At 40.5% G+C, this 21,461-nt stretch overlaps 1 protein-coding gene across 9 annotated transcripts in view; it reads left to right on the top strand.

Annotated features, from left to right (window-relative positions):
- The window catches only part of kiaa1217 (KIAA1217 ortholog), a 52,668-nt gene that overhangs the window by 7,214 nt on the left and 23,993 nt on the right, over window positions 1-21,461 (top strand). For 7 of the 9 annotated variants that reach the window (XM_079259826.1, XM_079259824.1, XM_079259825.1 and 4 more), the window contains exons 3-6: window positions 11,146-11,226; window positions 12,332-12,527; window positions 19,104-19,302; window positions 21,003-21,096. In XM_079259826.1, coding sequence (XP_079115952.1) covers window positions 11,146-11,226; window positions 12,332-12,527; window positions 19,104-19,302; window positions 21,003-21,096 — 570 coding nt within the window. The remainder of the gene's footprint in view (window positions 1-11,145; window positions 11,227-12,331; window positions 12,528-19,103; window positions 19,303-21,002; window positions 21,097-21,461) is intronic. The other 2 variants (XM_079259820.1, XM_079259822.1) reach the window with 1 other exon arrangement.

Genomic DNA, 21,461 nt, shown 5'->3' with positions numbered 1-21,461 from the left:
AGCAGACAACGAAGTGACAGACTGGTCTGTCACCTTTAAGCTGCAATAATTGACTGGTTGATGAGAACACCTACTTTGGCAACGGGGGTTCGTATCAAGATGGGATCGATAATTTCTGTTTGACAGGTGCTCATGTTATAGTTCTTTCTAGTATGTGGGGTTGTTTTGTTTGCGAAGGTGGGATTCAGGTGCGTTGAACGTACCACAGGAAGTAAGAGTTAGTGCTGGTTTCCTTTCTTTCTGTTTGACTTTCTGTTTTTCTGTTTAACTTTTGAGTTTTAAATGTAATACTTTGTGTTTTAAGATGACCCAGTTAAACATTAGTTTAACATCCCACATCTTCTCCTTAAAAAGATTCAGCTCAGCAAAGCTTCGTTCAGTCTCTCCTTTCTGATATCCGGGTAGTTTAGTCAAGTCTGGAGACCAGAATTTTTGGATGACTTAAGTGAAATATGCTGTCAGTCATCCTAAAGACCTTGTGACATGTTTCCTGCTAACTGGACACCTCAGTTTGCATTCTGTATTGTACGATATGTCTTGCATTTTCAACCAGTCAGTTTTAGCTGCTTTATAGGTGCTTGACAGTTAACCCTTTAAACCCTGTGCCTATTTTTAGGCTTCTGCTGTGTCTCTGTCACCACAAGGTCTGTTTAAACACTTTTGGGCTCACCGTAAAGGGAGATTTAGTGAGGTGTGTGAATATCAGTAAATATTTCCCTGATGAGGAAAAAGAAGAAAGCAAAAATCAAAAATGAAATATATTTTGGGGCTCACCCTAAAAAAAACAAACAAAAACACTTTCAGGGTGAGTATGAAAATCCCTTTGAAAGGATGCAAAACCAACTGTGATAAAGTGAAGCAGAACAATATTAGAGAGGTTTTAGTACAGACAGTCCAGACGGGGTCTCTAAAATGGCCATTTTTGGTACAGTTTGGCCATCTGTTGTCTACGTCCTCCTATTGGGGGACATCAGGTTTTCAGAGCTTAATTGTTGCAGCAGTGATTCTCGTTTAGGGAATAGCCAAGATTTCATGCCAACTAGACACATTTTACAAACCATTAAATAAAAACAATACCTGTCATTTATTTCTTTATACTAAAACACTGAACCATGTATTGGTTGTTGCTTTAAGTCTAATTGTTATTGTCTTAAGCTGCGAAGTCTGTGCTTCTCCAGTCATATTTTGTGTATAAACTTTCAGTTGTCCAGATGGGCAGTTTTCTCTCCGACTGTCTTGCTGATGAAGGTTTTGTGGCGGTCAGCATGACCAAAGTTTGACAACAAACAAAGGCTGCTTCTGTTTTGACAGGATGAAACTGGATGCAGTGTCAACAACCATTATTTCTTGTTTTTTGAGTCTAATTTGTTCTTTTTGCTTTGAAATTTGGGGAAGGGAATATTTGATAATTTTGTGTCTAATGATGATAATTAATTTTCTTAATGGGTTAAAAAAGGGGGGGGGGGAAGTTTAGAAAGTTTTCACATGTGAAAAGATTATTTCCAAGAAGTAGAAGTTAGACAGAATGTTAAGCACAGAAAAACTAGCACACTTAACTACATCATGACAGTAGCTACATTTTCTCATCAGGCATTTTTAGACTTTACCACTTTTGGCCAGTCTCCCACATACCTTTGTCTGCAGGTTCCTGGTCCTGCCATGCTCTTTCTCCACAGATTCAAGGTCAGCTAGATAAAACTGACTCGACTGCGCATCAACTCCGTGCAAGAGACCTGAACATGATCAGAGAGAAAAAAAACAACAAAAAAAACAGGGTTAGTCTTTGGAAAGTATTTGTCCTTCTTTTAATTCTGTAGTCAAGAAAGATCATTTGTTTATATCCTGACTGCAGTCACCAGGGCATCACAAAAGCACAGACTGAAGCACTGCTCACTGAAACTTTTATAACCAAAGGATGTATTTTTACACTTTTTTGTTGCAGTGCACGTTGCTCCTTGTATCAGCAAGAAAACAATCAAATACTGTTTGAGTAGATCTGCAGGAAAACATTTGTTTTTAATTATTTGACCCTGAAAAAAGAGCAGGTGCTGTTGGTAATTGCTACCTCTGCATGAAGTGACACTTGGGGAGTTACTTTCAGTTACACAAACAGGAACCACAAGGTTAATGATGGGCATGGGTTGACCTGCTAGTTAGCTGAGGTTATGTGGTGGAGGGGTTGGGTTTTAGGGGTGCAGACCCCCAACTGAGAGGACAAGTGGTCCATAGAGTGGCGCCAAGGCTGTGTCTAATCCTGAGTGTTGTTGGGGGTTGGGGTGATAAGCTTCTCTGACAGAAGGCTCTGATGGACCTGCCACTGATCACAGCTGATAATGAGTCAAGCCAGACAGAATTTTACACGCTGTCTCAAGCGCAATACCAGTGCGTTAATCAGACCAGCTAATCAGGTCTGAGCTCTTTTTGGTGCCCAGCGCTGCAGCAAAACAGAGCTGTATTACCACTGGCTTAAGCTGACAGCAGTCAGTTATCTTCAGTTTTATTGTTGGTCTTCTGGTCTAACAGGTTATAAGGGCCCTAAAAACTTTGCATTGTCTTTACAGAGAATGGTGGTGACATTTTTAACCTTCTGCCCTTACATTCCTTTGGGCACTTTTAAACCATTTGTCAACATAGCATCTCCAGCCTCACCTGGAGTGCCTCACCTGTAGTTTTTTTTTTTTTTTTTTTAAAACCTATTTCGTAAGTCTACTGCTGTATTGCAAAACTGCTAATTGAATAAATTATATCTAAAAAGATAAGGAAGACAGCTAATCTGTTTATCCAACAAAAATTCGCTCTAATATTGATTTAGACAAATGCATTTCCTCTAAGCAGCACTCATAAGTTCTTTTCAAGTCAAAATATTAAAGAATTAATGTTCTCCTATTTATTATTTTCTGGTCAAACAAAAAGAAAAAGAAAAAATAAAGAAACTTTCAGGCGTTGTATGCATGTGCCTGGTCAGATTTGCACATCCATCATGCAGTGACAGAAAGGTAATGGAAGTAGTTTCTGGCAGCATTTGCAAATGCAGCTCTACACTATTGACGGAAAGGTTTCAAGTATTCGTAATGTTGTGGCCACACAAGGATTAGGGCAAAAACATGATTACATGTGTAAATTTTATGCACAAACTGGTGGCTAACAGCATGGAATTAATTTGACTTTAATAACCTGAACTACAAGGTGTTTAGCCACAGATGTCCATCCTGTTTTCTACATTTTACGCCTCTAATTTTGATCCAAATTTTAAGATATTGGCTTAATTTTCGTCTTTTCTTAATTTCCTTCTAGCCCAGTGTTTATGGTATTGGTGCTCATGCTTAAGAAACACCACATTAAGTCCAATATTACATTTTCCCATCTCAGTACTTGGGTTTAAATTTGTTATCTTGAGATCAAGGTTTGACCTAATTACAAGGTCACAAATAAGAGCTTTATATTACTTGTGTGGCTCAACATGGTGTCACAGTAAAAATCCCATGTTCCCAGACATTTATAGGATCAATGGGAGGAAGTTTGTTTTTCTTCAAATGAAAAACTAAGAACAATTTAATACCTATTACTTCACTACTAATATCTTTTCATCTATTAGCAAACAACCCCAGGACCAAGCAAGAGTTACACTTCCTGCTGTTTAGTCTATCTGTACCTTTGCTCTGCAAGTCTTTGCATGCAGCCCAACATCTGGACTCCTCCATGGGCCAAAGATATGAGCCTCACTTCAAAAGAAAAAGCAGAGATGGAGGAGCACCGGGATGGTTTCACCGTTGACAGGACCAGCTCTCAGCATCTGGCTCAGACCCTATTTTCTCCCCTGTACTTTATTTCCAAACGTCTTCTCTCAGCGCAGTCAAATGGGTGGAATGTGCATGCACAGGATGACAGCATTGCAGCTACATTACTCAAACCAGACTTTTTATTTTTATTTTTATTTATTTTTTTTTGCATATTTGAAATAGATAATCAATAGGATGGAAACAATTTTCTTGTACCAAACAAGATTACATTGATGATAAAAAAAAAAAAACACCTTGAATATCCAGGGTGATCTATAACAGGCAAGTATACCAAGCTTTAGTAACTAATTGATTCCTCCATAAAGAACCACTTTGACAGAAGTGGAGCATCTGCCACAGTTATCATAACATGTCTATCTCAACTATGGCTCATGCTTTACATAAACAGGTTGTCATGTGTTCAACTAGTGCAGTATTTTGTTTGGATGGCAGTTGGGGGTTGCTGTTGACAGCCATCCATGAGGCGGGAGTTCAGCGCTGGGAAAACCTGAGAGTGATTTAGTACTATAAGCTTCAATGTCGGTTTGTGTTTTTTTTCGGTGGAAAGATTTCCTGAGTTTCCGCATATTATTGATTAATCATCTATAGCTAAGAAGTTGGGACTGTGTGGATCCTTTTATGACCCATAATTGAGATATGAAATAAGGCTCTCTGGAGAGAGATGGGTTTTGAACACTGTAGGAGGAGGACAGAAAAAAGCAGTGGATAGTAATGTGGATCACCGGATGTTGTGTTAATGAAAATCTGAGCTTATTACTGATTATCTGCCTTCTTTTTTTTACATGCACAAATATGCTGAGACTCTCCTGGGAGAGTGGGTATAATAAATCTCTGCATCAGTGGAGCTGTGTGGTCTTCAGCGAGTTGCTAATTAGCCACAAATAACACAATCATTATCAGGGCCGGTTTCATGAACCCTTGAGACTTGACAAAATAATGTAACTTAAAACTAAAAAAAGATGTTTGTTCTGCATGAAAACATGAGGGGAAATTTTTAAAAAATAGCTTAAGTAGGCTAATAGCCTAAATAGGCTCACTTATTTTTACTCTAAGTTTGTAACATCCCGTAGAGAGGATACTGGACTCTGACTCCTCAGGGAAGAAGAAAGCCATCTTTGTTTTGATGTCCACAGGGTCAGAGCAGCCACACACATGCTCACTCATGCTCATACAACATACACAGAAATTAGTCCTGGAAGGTCTTCTATTTTACAGCCAGATTCTCTCTGGAGACAACTCTGGCTCATGTAAAGACATGTTTAACAAATCTTGCCCTCTGAAATCTGTGAGCACAACTTTGTCCAGTTTTTGTTTCACTACGGAGCAATTTTCTGAATATGAGGGCAAATCAAACATTTATTGCATTATTCTGGGAAGCACTGAGTTCCCAGTGTAGCTTGCAGTTGACATTAAAGAGCAAGTCCGAACACAGCAAGCCTTCGCAGTCGTCAGCAAATAGTTTGCATGTATTTGTTTGGTAGGAGAGATATGAAGCGGGTGAGAAGGGGACTTCATGTGTGCACATTCATAGATGTGTGCAAAATATTTCATGCACAGCAACTACATGATCTGTCAGTTTTGGTGTAAGTCTGGACCTGTTATCTTATACAACCACTTGGCTGCAGGGCAAAGCTGAGGTGACAGTGCAGTCTATGTATGCAATACAAATTTTCCTTGTAGTAGTTTTTATATTAACAAGAAAATGATAGGGGAGATTTCAGAATGGCCACCTGTGTGGGTGTGTGTGTGCGCGCGCAACTGAACAACAGCCTGCTGAGTATTCTGTATGTCTTCCATAGGCTCCCAGGATCCCTGAAAGTGGAGAAGGGTCTTATCTCCTTGGGGGCAGAAGTGTCATTAGCCTCAGGGCCAATGCCAGTGAGATGGACATGGGATTAGTGTTGCAGCAGCTGTTTTGAGATTAAATGTGTTTATTTATCCCCATGTGGAAACTTTAAGTTTAAAAGTCCTACCAGTAAGAATAGTTTATCCTTATAAGTTTATAGAATTCCTTAGAAGTAAGAAATATTCCAGTATTATGATTTGAGCCAATGCTCCACCCTCCTCTCTCAGACACAATCTCAGTGTTGCAGAGATTTTCCTCTGTTGTTTCCCTGGTATGGATTGTGTGCGTGTGTTTGCATTGTGTCGTTGGGTCGTTTGGGATGTGGGGGCGGCGTGTGCATCCGCTCTGGGATGGAACAGAAAGAGAAGGAAGCAGGACAGGGCAGTTGTGCAGAGCAAGTGCTACAAGGGCTGAAATAATACAGGAGGAAGAGACTGTTTCCTTTAAACCAGGGAGTTTCCAGTTTCAAATGGAAGTCACTGTTGGATCATTTAAACTAGTCAAGAATGGTAAATAATGTTTTCATGCTTATTGACTTCTATTATGTATTCGGTGCTTTAGATCAGCGTGCAGCTGACATATTTTTTTCCTCATACAAACAAATTATCTCAGCTTTTCAATTCACCATGAGAACCAATGCTTGTTGTTTACACAAAGCTGACTTTTGTATCTGTGCTCATTCAGACATGGGGTGATGTCTGCTGGTGATAACCCAGAGTGAGTGTGTGAGTGGGTAAAATCAGTTTGACGAAGTTGCTGAGTTGTTTGAAATGTCACATAGTGGTGCAAGAGAAAGCCATTGAGTCTCCTTGATGACAATCTCTTTATTACTGTGCTCCAATAAACACAGTGTTGTGTCTGGTGCACTGGTGCACTTTGCTCAGTAGCTTAATAATTAATCACAGTTTTGATTGCTGTTTTACATTTTGGAAATGATATTAAGTTATTTTCTTGTTCATATTGTGACTTCTGCATTTATGTTCTGCCTCTTCATTGTGTTTTCTGTAAAGTAATCTAAACGAACATGCCAATTAACAAGCAAACCCATCTGTGAGAGGTCATCTGGTGATTGTGACGACAGGATTAGAGGAGGAATGCATCAGAGGAGGGAGTGGGAGAGGGATGTGGTAGCAATGAATGGGAATAGATGACTGGGGGGATTTTGGTATAATGTCATTTAGGCTGTAGAAAACAAAGGGTGATGGTCTGTCCACAGACAGCATACAAACAGTTTGATTGACAGGGGCTTTATGCTTTAGAGTTGTGTAGAACTGCAGTGGCACCGATTTTTAGACTTGGTTTTTTTTTTTTTTTTTTCATGAACTTCTGTTTTGTTGAACTGTCTATGTTTATGTGTTTTTGGAGACAAAAAAGAAAAGAAAATTTGACTTAAATTTGACTTTGACATCAATTTTCCCAGATTTTGTGCTTTTAGTTGAAAAATGTGTAACCATCAGAAAAGTACAGCAAAAGCAACAGTATCAAAACTATCCAAAGCAGTGTGTCTCTTGTGTTTTTCTGTTTGCTGTGGTGCAGCCCAGGTATTCACAGTCAGCTCTCTTTCTGCTCCACAGAGCTTGAGCCAAATTAGCACTTTTGTGGAAAGCCATGCTCACAATGGCACACTTTGTGTTTTTAAAGCAATAAAAGTCTCCAACTCTTCCCACATGTTTACATTCTTTCGTGTTCAGAAATAATACATTGTAGAATGTACAGATAAACCTGTATCTCTGGTTATTTGTGTGTCTCTACTCTGTATACATAGAAAACATTGGGTTAACACATGCTATTGTACTCCGATGTGGACACATATTAAACAGCCAAAAGATACTGTCACTGCAAAGATGTCATAGAAACTTTTAAAGTGTAAAGTAGGCTGTGTAATGAGAAATTTATTACAGGAGCAGTCATGTTGATTATATAAAAAGGAGTTTGTACCTGTCAGTTGGCTTTGTGTGGTATGGCAAGAGGTGGTACTGTATGGTGATCCAGCAGCTTTTGAGGCTATGTATATACTTTAATTGCCATAAGTCAAACAGCAGGCAACTGATGGGCACTGCCATTACTCCTAACAATTGTCATTTTCTTTAATCGGTCCAGCTCTGCACCACATGTCAGCCTGTCTGTTGCAAGCCAAGATGGAGGGCAATATAATATAACATAATCTACCTTGCTTTGTGAAGTTGTGCAATGCTGTCAACACTTTGGCAAAGTTCTTCAAGAGTCAAGACAGGTGACAAGTTGCATTGAAAAGAATTCTTGCTTAAAAGAAAAAATACTAAATGGATTTCAAAGCTGGCAGTATAAGACATTATATGTCACATGTCAGAGCACTGATCTGTTAAGGTTGCATAATATGCAGACCCACAGACCTGAGTTTTCTCCGTAATGACAGCAGTCTGCTTTTCTAACCACTGTTGCATGAATGCTTGCAGGATGTCCTGCGTTTGGGTCAGATTTTTTCTGGAACAATGGCCTGACTCAGTCATGCACACACCCACTCTCTCTCCTTTTATCCATCTTTTACATGAAGACACACATACATGCACAGACGGAGCACTGCTGAACTACTTTTAACCTTCTATTTTCCCCACAACCAAAATATTTTACCTCATCACCACTTGCAGACACTGTTTTTTTTTTTTGTGGTTGTTTTTTATTTTTTAAATCCTTTTCATGTAACAGGCATGCTATCATTAAGTTCAATTCAAATTCAATTCAAAGTTCTAACTATTTTTAGTAAGGCCCTGATTGGTTAACTACAACAGATGTTTTGTAATCCTCAACATTCACAGCATCAACATTTACATAATGCATTGAATTATTTCCAGACTTGCTCTAAACAACTAATCATGGTGGCTACTTGGCACAGGTCTTACAATGACAACCTGCTGGCACTAGATGCAGTTTCAAGACAACCAGCCATCGTTGGAGCTGACATTTTCTGATTTCCTTGACACGTCCAAGCTTTATATTCTAGATGCGAGCCATCCCAAAGGGCTCTTTTCATGACTTTATAACTTGTCATATTCCTGTATATAGGCTAATGTATGGGTCTCACTTTCACATTCATCATAGCTGTCAGAGCCAATGTGGTGTACAGAGAGAGCTGCTGCTGAAATGGCAGAATCACCGGCTGTACAGTTTTGACTCAAGTGTGGGAAATCATTGGTGTGGAATGCACTGTAGGTGCGAACGGGTTGAAGCAGGTTTCACAGTGCTAATCAGTGGTTGGCCTGTGGCTTTCACATCTGGACCTTAAAGTGGGAAGGGGTTAGCTGGGGCAGAAATGTATTATCATATCTAGCCACTGTCAAATTGATGTTCTAAGCAAGAGAAACAGTAAGCAGACGTGAGACAAAGATGTTTAAATGAACCTTATTTGTCACATGTGGTTTAACTTAATTAGCCCCTTCCATAAGGAGGTTCAAGGTCTCATTTGCAATTTCCTTGTCTTTTATGCTTTTATATTGTGCTTCAACTCTCATTTGCTCCTGTGCAGTTCAACTATCCCATTGTAATATGCTCCTGAAATATGATGGAAAAAGAAAGGAACAGCTTTCACATGTATGAACAATTGTTCTCCTCTGTTTAACATCCTTCAGCTTTTTAGACATTTTATTTAAGTCTAAGCAGCCACAGCTTCATATAATCTTAAAATGGATATCAATGAACATCCATAACTGTATTTGAAAGATGAACATAGCTATAAAAATATGGTCAACACCATTTCATTCCTGAAAAGCTGTATAAAATAATCATTTAAAGACTGAAGCATTTCATTTTATTTGGTCATTACTAACTTGAAAACCTGGAGTTGGAAGTGATGAGGATATGAAGGCTCTGTTCAGTCACCAGAGGGATTCCATTGAATCCCTCTGGTGATTCAATGGATGTGTATCCATTGAATGGCACTCACCTGTCATTCAAAACAACCACATCCTTAATTATGCACTAGTCAGTCTTAAAACAAACTGAGTGGTGATTGCTTGGCATGTAACCAACAGGAACCTGGCAACGGTGACAACAAACTTAAGTTGTTTGAGCTGCAGTTTTCAAACATCAAGTTTCATCATCAGGTCCTGAGAAAGAATTGACTATTTTGACAGGAGGGTGGGAATGTGCATCTTTGAGGCCTAGTATCTATTTGATTCGGGGGGGGTTTTTAGGAGGGGCAAACCGAACACAAACACTTCTTTGAAGAAGAGGTTAAGTTATTGACATTGTTTATTTTACTTTGAGGCCTCACTGGCTAGCTAAATCAATTTGTAATAAATCTGTAGGATTTGCTCACTTTTAAAACTATTCTTTAATTGTCATTGGAGGAACTACAATTAGTGACAGATTTAATAATTTTTAATTTTATAATTTAAGCATTCTGTGTATGAACCTGTCATGCTAGCTAATATTACTCTCTGCATGAAGTTTTAGGGAAATATTTAATCATATATCCTTTAATGTTTAGTCTGAAAGGTAAATATATGCCAACTAAAGTTTTCGGTTAACTGAAAAATGGTACTCTAGAGGATTTTTCTGACATGGGACATATTTTAACTTAGCTAAGTTTAACTTAGCATGAGCACATGAAACAGTTCCAACATTAAATCAAACTTTTTTTTTTACAAGAAGGAAGTATAATTCATTCCACTCTTTTCTTCCCAGTACTTTTCTATTTTTCTTTTTCTTTTTAATAAATAATTCTTAAAGATATCAGCAATGACCAAGCCTGATGTAATGGCAAGTCAACATTGTGCTGAAAAATAGTTAAGTAAACTGTTGCAAAAGTTAAGCATGAATGCATCTTCTTTTCTTTTTTTTTATCCACTTGAGTGTTTCAGAAAATGTGAGATTACACTGCCAGACAATTCTAACATAATTGCCACGTACAGGTGATGGAGAAAGCCAGCATGGTTTCACATTCCCAAGAGGAAGACCGCTCCATATGAGAAGACAGAGCTGCCATGTAGGAGGGCCGTTCGGGCCCATCATCACAGAATAAGATCATAAATCATTCAGTGTTCAGATTAAGTTTCTAACACATGGTTTCAGGTGACATGCCAACTTCATGTGACCTTACTGTTTTAAAATGTGCGACAAACACATTAGAGAGGACGTTTTTAGTCATGAGCTTTATTTCTGATTACTACAGCCAAAAGTTTAATGGAATTCCAAAAACACTGCGCAGCAGTTTTGCCTTATTCCACAGAGCTTCGTCATCTGAGAAGTGATAGGTATTGACTCAGAAAATTACTATTAACAAAATTATGCTGTGTTACAGTATTTCTAATGTTAACTCAGTCTTAAAAAGATGATATATGCTATTAAAGTCTGCTGAGTTTTGTTTAGGTCCTCCATCTTTTTATTTTGATTCCCTAACATTGATTTTTTTTTTTTTCAAGGTACTTCTGTTATGCTTGATAAATATCTTTCTCCATCGCAACCTCCCTTTGCCATTTCATAGGCATGTGCTTTTTGTTTTATCCTCTGTTCCTCTATCAGTCTTTACAGGCCATGCTCACCTCCCTTCACTCTGAGCTTGACATTCAGAAGTATTTGATGAAAATCCAATTGCCCCACAGAGTTAGTTGGCCTTTTATCTTATCCGCATTGTGGTGTTGTGCGTGTGTCAGTGTGTGTGGTTATGTTTGCACCCTCACTAGCACCTGCTGTGTGACTGTGACCAATCCTTGTGCCTCTGTGTCTTTTAGTGTTTACACTGTGTGTGCCTGCCAGCCTACCTTAGCAGTCAGGCTAAACAAGTTGTGGACATGAAAGCTTCCAAAAATATCAAGTGTGTTTAACATTAAATGTCTAAAATTTTCAGTTTTCTCTCTGTGTATGAGTGTGATAAAATGGCAGCATGCACATACAGCAGGGTTAGATGACCTGATGGACCTGGCCTTGTGTCTCCAGCTGCAATGGCTCTACAGTGCCAAATTTGTGCAAAAGAAGAACAGCATTTTATAAAGAGCCCAGTGTTTGCTGGCCCCTTGTTTTCTGTCCTGCCTTTTCTCTGAGGGGAAGATCAACTTACAGCACAACACAACAGCTCCAGGGAATGTGTAGCCGAATCACACATGGTCTTATTGTAGCAGGGGTCAAGGATGCTGCGTTATACAGATCAGATTACAGAGAAAAGAACTTAAAGTTTTATTTGCGCCCGTCATATTTTGTGTTTTAAATTATTTCCTTTGCACACACATTATAAATACCTCTTAAATATACAGTATTTGCTTTAAACGATAACATGTCAGTGCATGTAAAATTTGGAAACATAGTTAGAAACATATGGATGACTGATAGCTAAATTGGAGTGATAAGCAGGTGTGACATCAAAGGGAAGTGTCTGAAGTTTGAGCATGTATCAGTGACAAACAGGAGCATCACTTTTTTGCACATTGTGCATGACTGCTGTCTCTTGGTTTATTTTGTGGTTTTGTAGGATTAAACATAAATAAGTGTCTCCCCTTACATACACAACAGGTAAAGTTGGCAGTGTTTTTTTCCCATTTCACCAAATGCATGATATTGCAAGGAGTGTGTTAAATATCAAAGTTTAACATTTGATCATTTAATAGTGTCATTCCAAAATTTGAAAGCTTACGCATGTACAGTATTGTCATATGCAAAATACATTTATGGTCTCACCCCTCACTGTGTTGTTTCCTTGTGCCTCCACCTGCAGAGTAGAAGCCCAAAGCACGGCCCCAGCCCCCAACCCAGTGTCAGCGACCAGGTCGACCATCTATCGCTGGCCTCCATAGAATCACTGGACACCATGTCTGAGGCTGATGCACCCACGGCCTTTACGCGGGGCAGCAGGATTCGTGCCAGTCTGCCTGTTGTGCGATCAACCAACCAGACAAAGGACCGCTCACTAGGTATGCTGTGCTTTAGCCTCCTTTCATTGTTGATAGTTGGAAACACATAACCTGCAGCGTGGTTAAATGTAAATTAAAACTGAATGCAATGTTTTGCAAATCATCCAAACCCTTCGTTTAATAGAAGTATTATGAAGACATCATGTTAAAAAAATAGTGGTGTCATTCTATAGTCATATTAACGATAATCATGATGTTAAAGTTGTGAAACATAATGTGTGAATGATTATATAACAAATCACCCTCCCTGAGCCACCACCTTATTGTGGTGGAGGGGTTTGTGTGTCCTGAAGACCCTAGCATCTATGTTTTTGGGGGCTTTATGCCCCTGGTAGGGTCACCCATGGCAAACAGGTGTCTAGGGGAGGGACCAGCGTAAGTGCGGCTCAGCGACCCCCATGATGATTACGACCATTGCCAGAAGTGTTCCCTTGCCCAGACACAGGTCACTGTGGTCCCCCTCTGGAGCTCGGCCTGGGGGTGGGGTACGAGAGTGAGCGTCTGTTGGCCGGGTCTTTGCCCGTGGGGCCTGGTCAGGCTTAGTCCGAAAGGGTTACATGGGCCCCACCTCCCGTGGGCTCACCATCTGCAGGAGGAGCCATGGGGGTCGGGTACAATGTGAGCTGGTCAGTGGCAAGAGGCAGGGACCCTGGCGGTCCAATCCTCGGCTGCAAAAACTAGCTCTAGGGATGTGGAACGTTACCTCTCTGGTGGGGAAGGAGCCTGAGCTTGTGCACGAGATTGAGAGGTTCCGGATAGATATAGTTGGACTCACCTCGACACGTGACTTGGGCTCTGGAACCAGTTCTCTCAAGAGGGACTGGACCTTTTTCCACTCTGGAGTTGTTCGTGGTGAGAGGCGCCGAGTGGATGTGGGCATTCTCACTGGTCCCCAGCTTGGTGCCTGTACGTTGGGGTTTACCCCAGGGAATGAGAGGGTAGCTTTCCTCCGCCTTCGGGTGGGGGGACCGGTCCTGACTGTTGTCTGTGCCTGTGCACCAAACTGCAGTTTAGAGTACCCACTCTTTCTGGAGTCCTTGGAGGGAGTGCTGGGGAGGGTGCTCCCTTTGGGGATTCCCTTGTTCTGCTGGGGGACTTCAATGCTGTCATTGGCAATGACAGTGAGACCTGGGATGGAGTGATTGGGAGGCATGGTGCCCCCCCGAACCCAAATAGTGTTTGGCTTCTGTGCCCGTCATGGAGTGTCCATAATGAACACCATGTTCAAGCATAAGAGTGTTCATATGTACACCTGGCATCAGGACTCTCTGGGCCGCAGTTCGATGATCGACTTTGTAATTGTATCATCAGAGCTGCGGCCACATGCGTTGGACACTGTGGTAAAGAGGGTGGGAGAGCTGTCAACTGATCACCACCTGGTTGTGAGTTAACTCAGGTGGTGGGGATGTAAGCCAGGCCTGGCAGGCCTAAACATGTCGTAAAGGTCTGTTGGGAACATCTGGCAGAGACCACTGTCAGAGCGAGTTTCAACTCCAACCTTCAGCAAAGCTTCGACCATGTCCTGAATGAGGCAGAGGACATTGAGTCCAAATAGGAGCTGATAGGTATCAACAGGCTAAGCGGGATGCAGCTTCAGCTGTCACCAGTGCAAAAATTCGGACGTCGGAGAACTTTGGCTAGGCCATGGAGAATGACTTCTGGATGGCTTCGAGGCGATTTTGTTCCACCATCCGGCAACTCAGGAGGTGGAAGCAGTATTACGTCAATGCTGTGTGTAGTGTAGATGGGGAGCTGCTGACCTCAACTCAGAATGTTGTGGGTTGGCGGAGGGAATACTTCAGAAACCTCCTCAGTCCTACCAACACAACTTCTGATGAGGAAGCAGAGCTGGGGGACTCTGGGGTGGACTTTCCTATCTCTAGGACTGAGGTTGCTGAGGGAGTTAAAAAGCTCCTTGGTGGCAAGGCCCCGGAGGTGGATGAGATCTTAAATTTCTTAAGGCTCTATGCTGTGGGGCTGTCCTGGATGACACGTCTCTGCAGTATCGCCTGGACATCGGGGACAAGGGCGACCGGAGGGTGTTCTCCAACTGCAGGGGGATCACACCTCTCAGCCTCCCTGGAAAGGTCTATTCAGGTGTTCTAGAGAGGAGAATCCGTCGGGTAATCGAATCTCGGATTGAAGAGGAGCAATGCAGTTTTTATCCTGGTCACGGAACAGTGAACCAGCTCTTTACTAAGTTGGATTTTTTTCCAGTGAGGGTTGGACCCCGCCAAGGCTGCCCTTTATCACTGATTCTGTTCATAACTTTTATGGACATAATTTCTAGGCACAGTCGATGTGTTTAGGGGATCTGGTGGTCTCTGGTTTTTGTGGATGACATGGTCCTGTTGGTGTCAACTGGCCGTGATCTCCAGCTCTCGCTTGAGCAATTTGCTGCTAAGTGTGAAGCGGCTGGGATGGGAATCAGCCCCTCCAAACCTGAGACCATGATTCTCAGCCAGAATAGGGGGGATTGCCCTCTCCGGGTCGGAAGTGAGGTCCTGTCTCAAGTGGAGTTTAAATATCTCGAGGTCTTTTTCACAAGTGAGGGAAGGATGGAGCATGAGATCGACAAGCAGATCGGTGCGGCATCTGAAGTAATGCGGACTCTGCACCAATCAGTCGTGGTGAAGAAGGAGCTGAGACAAAAGTTGAGGTGGCTCGGGCATCTGGCCAGGAGGCCTCCTGGGCGCCACCCTGGTGAGGTGTTCTGAGCATGTCCCTGCAGGTGGAGACCCCAGGGGAGACCCAGGACTCACTGGAGGGATTATATCTCTCGGCTGGCCCGGGAACACCTTGGGATCCCCTCCTCGCAGAGTTGGCAAATGTGGCTGGGAAGAGGGAAGTATGGGCTTCGCTGGTTAGGCTGCTGCCCTCACAGCAAGATCCCGGATAAACAGCAGAGAATGAATGGATGGATGGATGGATTATACAACAAACTGATTTTCTGAATTGTAGGCGGCAAGTTTAGCCCCAAACTCTCATAATGGAGGCACATAGTTAAAGAGATTCAGAATTTGGTTGGCATGTTTGAGCTGAAATGTGCATTGTCTTCCCTTAAAAATACATTGAATAGTTGGCAGCATGCTAGTTGAACATCCACACACACGTTATTCGGTAATGATAATGTCTTTACCCATGCCATATCCTCTAATACGCCCCATAAGACTGCTGACGTAAACAAAAATGTAGGTAATTTGTTGTGTAATGCTTTTTTTTCACTCAAAATCCCCAAACTACTGTTTAAATTGTCATATTCTACCAAAACCATTAAAACAGAATTTAAAAAAAAAAAAAAAAAAAAAAAAAAAAAATATATATATATATATATATATATATGTTGCTTACTTTTAGTGAGATAAAAATGTACTTTGTGACAGCATAATCAAAGCATAAGTTCAGAAGTCTTAAATTATTCCTAATCCTCCTAAAAGTGTGTATCAAAGTCCTTTTGTAAATGTTTTCAATATCACTTGAGGTAGTTTTTGCCTTTTTATAAAAAATTTTCTTCCTTTAATCGAAATGAATATGATAAACTATCACCTGACCGATCACATATACAAGCTGTTTTGGTCTTCTCAGAGTGCACATCATTAATGTTTTTTACTTAAAAAATAATTGAAATAAGTTCCTGCAGACCTCAATTTCTCTCACAAGGGAACTGGTTGTGCTTTGTCCTCTTCTTTCATGTTCGGTTTCTGATCAGTAACCACACTCTGTTTATCACAACACTGCACAATGTTGTTTATTCATACCAAAGCTGTTGATGGAAACAAGGCTAAAACTTTTTTAACACACACATCAGCAAGTCTTTCTCCACATCCCTTTTACCTTGCTGTTTTTCTGTCTTCTTCTCTACTTTTAATCAGTTTTGCTTTAACTAGAATATTTTTTGTGCAATGAAAGATAAATAAACTTATCTAAAGAATTGTATGTCATAATGGTGGTGACAGGATCAGAAAGACTGTAAGTAGACCCTGAGTTAAGGATTCTAAAGATTGCCTTCAAGCTTAGCTCACAACTCAGTTATCTGCAATCAGATGAAAGGAAAGCATACTGATTTTGACCAGGGTGTCTTTTTTTTTTTGGCCCTTTTTTGTCCCTTTTTTGGTACATGCAATATGCTTTACAACACATGAAAACATATGTAAATAGACAGTAACTTTTCTGCACGCTCCCTCACCAACCATTACTGCTCCACATCAGAAACATCGAGACAAAGCATCAGGGTAGTGGGGGGTTATGGTGTGACGAAGGGGAGGAGAAAAAAAGGGGGCACCACTTTACAGCGATGTCCCTCCCACAGTCTCCCACACATGCATACACACAGACACAGGAACACGCTTCGCTTCGTCCCAACGGACATTTGGGGGTTCCTCATATCCTCTGCTCGTTCTGCAGGAATTGTAGCGTGGTCTTTTCACTGAGCATCCTAGGACCCAGTAGAAAACAGGAAATCCTTTAAACCTCTAAAGTGAGTATCAGATTCGTTGCAGAGTGCAACATCAGTCGCACAGATTGTAGAGTTGATTTGTGGCTGTTGTAAAGTTCTTTGCTGTCTTTTTACTGCAATCTCAACTCTGTGTTAGTTTAAACCGACAGATTTTTTTGTTGTTGTTGTTTGTTTTATGTTTTCTTTCCCACTCAAGAAAAGTAAAAAAAAACTTGAGTGCTATGACGTGCCCATTTGGTTACAAAACCTACTGGCCATTTGTTTCCAGTGCTCAGCAAAGCTAGGCACTCAGGAATGTAATATGATTCCTTGTTATAACCTAGTCATTAAAGTCAGAAATCCTCATAATGCCTTCTCAATCAGTGTCACCTACTCATCAAGCTTGGCTGCTTTACTTGCTAAAATCTAGATGAAAGATAACCAAGTGTTTCTGGAACAGATCTCCAGGGAAGTATGAAAATGTTCTGCAAATGGGCACTTTGTTAAAATGTTACAGCACAAGAACCCAGACAGACCAGAAAGAATACTGCTTAGACTCAGCAATTTTATTTCCTGGATTTGCCCTCTCTCTGTCTCACTCTGTCTCCTGGAGCATGTTGGATCTTGTATAATATTTCACCAACATCTGGTAGCTTTTACTGGCTTGGTCCCTTTTATGGGGTTTACAACAAGTAAATCCATGTGCCCCTTTTTCTTACAATGAGCTATTTTCAGGGCACCAATGCAATAGAGGAAGGAAAAAAAATCCCATTTTTTGTCTCTGCAGGTAATGAATTGTGACTTTCTAAGTAATGTCTTTTTTTTTTACTTTGTATAATTTGAGAGATTTCAATTTATGATCATTTCATGATGATCATAACGACTGAAACTCTGTTTATGAAGTTTCTGTTCAAAACAATTAATCAGAACCCAGAAAAATTTCTCTCTCTCTCTCGCTCTCTTTTGCACTGTTTGTACAACTGCAGTGTAGGCGTGTTCATAAATTTAGTGGGAGAGACATCTGTTTTCTAAAACATGGTACAGATGCCACACCCCAGGTTCAGAGGTTCAAACTTTGGTCTTTTTGATGCACAACTTTTTCAGTTCCACCCTGAGCCAACAGCTCTGCCTTTGCCCTAAACTTCTGCACTGATTCCCAGTAACCATATGAAAACACTTGCTTTTTTTCCTCTATCATTCAGTATTCTCTTTTCTAGTATTGAGCAGAATTGAATGACAGATTGAGAGCAATGCTAGTCTTGACTTGCAAGTATGACTAAAAAAAAATCTAACAGACAAACACAGGGCAGTGTAGCACATATAAGGTAACTCTGTTATACATCAAAAATAATAAATTCTTAATTCACATTAGCTCAGACTAAAATGCAGTGATCTTCTGTGTGTGGTATATATAAGTATATGACATCAGTATGGGTTTGGCAGCATTTATGAAATACAAACGTATTCAAATTTTTTTCTGGCCTAAATTATGGCCAAGGATTGGTTGTCACTTGGCAGAAATTAAAACCGTTATTTTCCACTTCTCTGATATCAATAAAGAAAAATGAATGTGTGAAACATCCAAATGTTTAATGTTTTTTTTTTTTTATACCAAAGCTGATACTTAACAGTCCTTCAGCTTTGCATTTGGTTGTGACACTACCTTGACTTCTCCTTGAGTTTTGAACCAAGGTTTGGTTTCTAACAAAGATTATTCCTCTTATTCTGATACATTTTTTGTTCACTGTTTATGTGAATGATCTGAAAACACAACAGCTTTCACAAGACTATACAACTAGTTTAACAACATAGGGACACAGCCACACTGCAGGTTTTTCAGTTTATATTTAAGTCATTACTTCCATACTACGTTCTTATACTAATGTGTTGCCAAATCAGTGTTTTGTGCAACAGCCTAACTGTGAAAGCCATCCATTTGTTTATAATTGTATGGTTTTTTAGAATTAATTAGCGGTATCAAGTGTTGCATTTGCATTGACAGATAAATGCAAGCAGGGCAGAATTCTGCAAGCAAAACTGTTTACAGGACGTGCACAAGCTGTGGGAATCATGTCTTGTCAGGAAAAAAACAATCTGAAGAAATTGACTTCAGTCTAATCACATTGTTTTTCTGCCTCTAGGTGTGCTGTACTTGCAGTACGGAGACGAGACCAAACAGATCCGTATGCCTAATGAGATCACCAGCATCGACACAATCAGAGCTCTGTTTGTTAGTGCCTTCCCGCAGCAGCTCACCATGAAGATGCTGGAGTCACCCAGCGTTGCTGTCTACGTCAAAGATGACATGAGGAATATGTACTATGAGCTGGCAGATGTCAGGTGAAGACAGATTTCTGTACATGGCTAACAGAGAAGGGGTTAAGGGCTGCAGTATGATACAGAAGCACTGAGCTAGCTATCATTTCCTTGTACTAAAGATCTGCATAGCCAGACTTTTTTTTTTTTATCTTCTAAAGTAGATTTCAGAAAGTTCTTTTGGTATTTCTATGGATTTCCATCCATTTTTATCAAAAGTTTATTTCATTATTTTTTAAGCTACTTATCACTGATCTGAATCATAACAGAAAAAGCAAGTTTATGCACTTTTTTGTACTAGCGGCCTGCTGCAAAGAAACCCATTTTCTATTTCTTTTGCTGTATCTGTCAATAATGCCAAGTATAACACAATTTAGCATTCATAAAAGAGCACTTTTGTGCCAACAAGGCAATTCCTAACATGCTAATATCTGAAATCTTTGCATAACTCTACAGTGTCTTTTTAAAATAAAATGAGGAAAAATGACACAGAACAAACAAAAAAAAAAAAGAAGCAGCTTTTGGAACTGATATTGGAAGTTAATCTAACCCCATCTGGACGACCAAGCTTGGAACTGCTCAATTTCTGGTTTTGCTTCATATGTTTTATTTCCATCTATGTTTGCACATTCCAGTAAATCACTACACAGACTTCACATTTTTCTGGCAACATAAAAAAATGGGTAGCACAAGACATTTACATAGTACTTTACAGTATCTTTTACACAAGATAACTGTATAGAACATAAAAAGTTAGCTAGTTCCACTAGTCCTGAGTCATATCTGTCCAATTGGTGAAAAGCTGGATCTGCATTCATGAATGATCCAGCACACCTTTTACCCTAACAACCAATCACAGTAAAGCATCCGCCCTGCTGCATCCCTCCAACTAATCCAGTCTATCGTCTGCTTTTTCATAGCTCTCTATGAATAAGACATGTTCCTGGCCAGGATCTTTCACTTTATTTTCCCTTCATGTAAGATAGAAAAACCGGTTGGATTTAAAAACTGCATAGCAACACGTCTTAAAGTTCTACTCAAACAAACGGAGGACACTTCAAGACTGTTGTGTGACTTTGCTGCATGTTGTCTTCAGGCAGGCTGTGAAAGTTTCACTCCACAAACAATGTAGGCTTTGTCTGTTTGCTTTTAAAAGTAGGGCTGTACCATTTACAAGCACACAAACTCAGCTCACAGCCTTTTCCTACCTTGTGTTGTAGCTTCTTGGTTTGATCTTCCCCTGCCTATTTTATTATTATTACTATAAATTCTAAGTGTTGAGAATATATTTATAAATAGTACCACTCTTGAAGACATAAGAAACTTTGCCCCTTTGTCTGTAGAGTTCTTGCTCAAGTGCAATGTGTACTTTGTGACTAATTCTTTATGAGGGCTGTAAAATATTGTCTTGTGATGTCTTAAGGTAGGTGTCCAGGGTGCAACACCATAGGGAGAGTGAGATCAGCAAAAGGAAAAGAGATCCGCTCACCATTCATATAGCTGATCCTCGTTTCAAGTCTTGTGGATTTTTTTTTTTTTTTTTTTTTTACAGATTTTTGAAGTTTAGGGAAAATGTCTAATTTGCCAGGACCGTCAGGGCCTGTTTCAGGGTATTTACCCTTGGCTGGGCTGCTAAAAAGATCAAGGCTGAGACAGGATCGGCCACATTCTGATGGCGACATCTGGGCTGCCTTCTTACCACCCAACACCTCCTCCTCTTTCAGGAACATCACAGACCACTCCTGCTTGAAAGTGTACCACAAAGACCCAGCACAGGCATTCAACCATGGACCCCGACCTGCCAACGGCGATGCCAGGGTGAGTACATGCTGTCACTTGCACTGCAATAGTGTGCCATTAACAACAGCAAATGTGAGGAGACGACCAGATTTTCTGCAGTTAGAACAGCCATCCCTGCTCCCATTTTTTCTAAGTTCTTACATCCTGTGTGCAGTTGAGGAAAGGAATGCCCCCCCGCCTCTTGTTAATCTGTTAAGAGGGGCTCTCGTATTGTTCTCCTAGGGGCCTACGTTTGGGCCTCCCCTACACGCTCTGCTGCAGCTTGTTTAAGGGACAATTCATCACAACTCTTGGGAATATTTCCCTTCGTTATTCTTCCTCCAGTATAAGCTGTAATCCCTTTCTGATTCAACTGTGTTTATTTCCTGCTGATGTAACAGAAC

This window comes from Telmatherina bonti (assembly GCF_933228915.1).
Source record: "Telmatherina bonti genome assembly, chromosome: 20".
NCBI classification, from domain to species: Eukaryota; Metazoa; Chordata; class Actinopteri; order Atheriniformes; family Telmatherinidae; genus Telmatherina; species Telmatherina bonti.
Note: the sequence above shows the minus strand (reverse complement) of the source record. Positions and strands in the feature narration are given on the sequence as shown.